This window comes from Galeopterus variegatus, unplaced genomic scaffold (assembly GCF_000696425.1).
Source record: "Galeopterus variegatus unplaced genomic scaffold, G_variegatus-3.0.2 Scaffold3326, whole genome shotgun sequence".
NCBI classification, from domain to species: domain Eukaryota; kingdom Metazoa; phylum Chordata; class Mammalia; order Dermoptera; family Cynocephalidae; genus Galeopterus; species Galeopterus variegatus.
In genome coordinates this window covers 175,577-177,596 of record NW_007729437.1, presented here as the reverse complement: position 1 = coordinate 177,596, position 2,020 = coordinate 175,577, and the positions used below count along the sequence as shown (strand labels likewise).

Sequence of the window (2,020 nt, the reverse complement as noted above, 5' to 3'; positions counted from 1 at the left end):
AAAAAAAAAAAAAAAAAAAAAAAAAAAAAGGAAAAATAAGATGTATAAAGCAATAGGGATCATTGTTACTTCTGCATAAAAGATGGAGTTTGTGGTTTCAGTTTGACCTTGAGTACCCTTTGCTATCATAACCTGTGCATGAAGAAAATGATCTTGCAGGGCAATCAGAGATCACAAACTCTGAAGGATAACTACTTCTTCATTGAAATGACTAGCAATGGATACTATTCTGGCTTTTGGCTGAAAAATTAATCCGGATTTGTTTGTGGATATTTTCATTTATTTTTATTAAATATTTCCAACTCAGAATTTATGCAGGAACCTAAATCCTCTGAAGCTTACTGTGACTCCATCTTAATAATAATAGATGTAATTTTTTCTTCCTAAAGCCATCCTTACCTGTGAAATATCCAAAACATAAATATGTAAATTATCACCTTTCCTTCCAAAGACATATGGGAGGCATTGATTATTTAAGGCTCAATTTTACTCTTTGGAAAATTAATCCTTTTTGTTAAAATGAATAATAAAGTCAACTGTCTATGAAGACTACTTCTAGTTGTCATAACCAGGGATCAGAACAGCTCCAAAGTTAAGCCTTAGTTGCAGCAATCTGTGGCTTTTCTTCCTAAACTAACATTCCCAATTATTTTGAGCCTTGAAGATCCCGCTACTAACTAACTGAATTCATTCAACATGCAGTTTTATTTTGCTGTTGTAAATACAACCGTCATCTTGTCTGTCTCAGGCTGTTTAGAGTAAGACAGCATCTTGATTTCTCAGAGTGATATTTATGAAATGAGTGATATAGACAAGTCTGAAAGAAGTAACTCATATAATGGGGAGGAGAAATTTGCCAGAATTTATGCCTTTACTATTTCTACCCCAAGAAAAGCTATTTCAATTCACATCCAATTCATTTATAACCCATAGATCCAGCCCTAACCGTTTTTAGATGTATATTTATAATGAACTGTACTTCCCCAACATGTCAAAAGATAATCCACAGTAACAACACTTTGGCTGACATGCAAGACATTTTAGTCCTACTTCAAAGTTAGTTAGTATCCCTCAAGCCACAATGATAAATCAAGTAGATTTTGTTCATTTTTCAAGTTTAACATTGATTTGTAGAAATGCCACTTATAGACACACTAGCAAGTGTAAGATAAACTTTTTTTTAGAAAATACAACCAAATGTCAAATATAATTCACTATTATGCTTCTTAACTTTGTAACAGGGAGTTCACTGTCTAATATAATCTACATTTAGATTATTATAATATATTAATTAATATAATCTAATATATTAATTCATTAATCTAATATAATCTATTATTTTTCTATCTTTATAAGAAATATTACCTTTGGAACTACTTGTCCAGGTCTCATCATCGTCAAAATGGGCATCTCCTCCATAATTTGGTCCAGGAGGAAAAGCATGAGCCAGCAGACCAGAGGGCCCATCAAATGGGTAGAAGTCACCATGCTCTACACACAAAAGCAAGAGTTAAAACTCTCGTTATACCCAGTGGTATCTAGCACTGGTGTCTGATGGATTTTTGTTGAAAGTTGTAAAAAGTAATGAATGACTGAAAGAAGGAATAAAAAGGGAACAATTAAGAATTATAATATAAAATGTTTCAGAAATGATTCTGCATCATTACCTTTAGTTCCAAAAGAGATCATGATATCAGCAACGTCATCGTGAAGTCTGGTAAAATTCAGAGGTGTCACATCGGACCACACTTTGAAGGCTTTTTTGAATGCCTTTTCAACTTCAGAATGAGACATATCAGGGGTATAGTTCACAATTCTATTCAATAGAGAAAGTTCCAATTAAGTTTTTGAGAGATAAGAGCTATTTTAGAATATATTTTCTTGGAATATTTCTTTTCAACACAAAACGCAATGACTTTTTAAAAAGTTCTACTAGAGGGCCGGCCCGGTGGCGCACTAGATAAGTGTGCCGCTTGGGAAGCGCGGTGGCGCTCCTGCCCGAGGGTTCGGATCCCACATA

The 2,020-nt window shown here is 33.8% G+C and overlaps 1 protein-coding gene across 1 annotated transcript in view; it reads right to left on the bottom strand.

The window, feature by feature from the left end:
* MMP13 (matrix metallopeptidase 13 (collagenase 3)) overlaps positions 1-2,020 on the bottom strand; it is a 15,392-nt gene that overhangs the window by 10,437 nt on the left and 2,935 nt on the right. Inside the window, exons 2-3 of the mRNA XM_008584638.1 lie at positions 1,668-1,816; positions 1,366-1,491 (exon numbers count right to left, since the gene is read on the bottom strand). Coding sequence (XP_008582860.1) covers positions 1,366-1,491; positions 1,668-1,816 — 275 coding nt within the window. The remainder of the gene's footprint in view (positions 1-1,365; positions 1,492-1,667; positions 1,817-2,020) is intronic.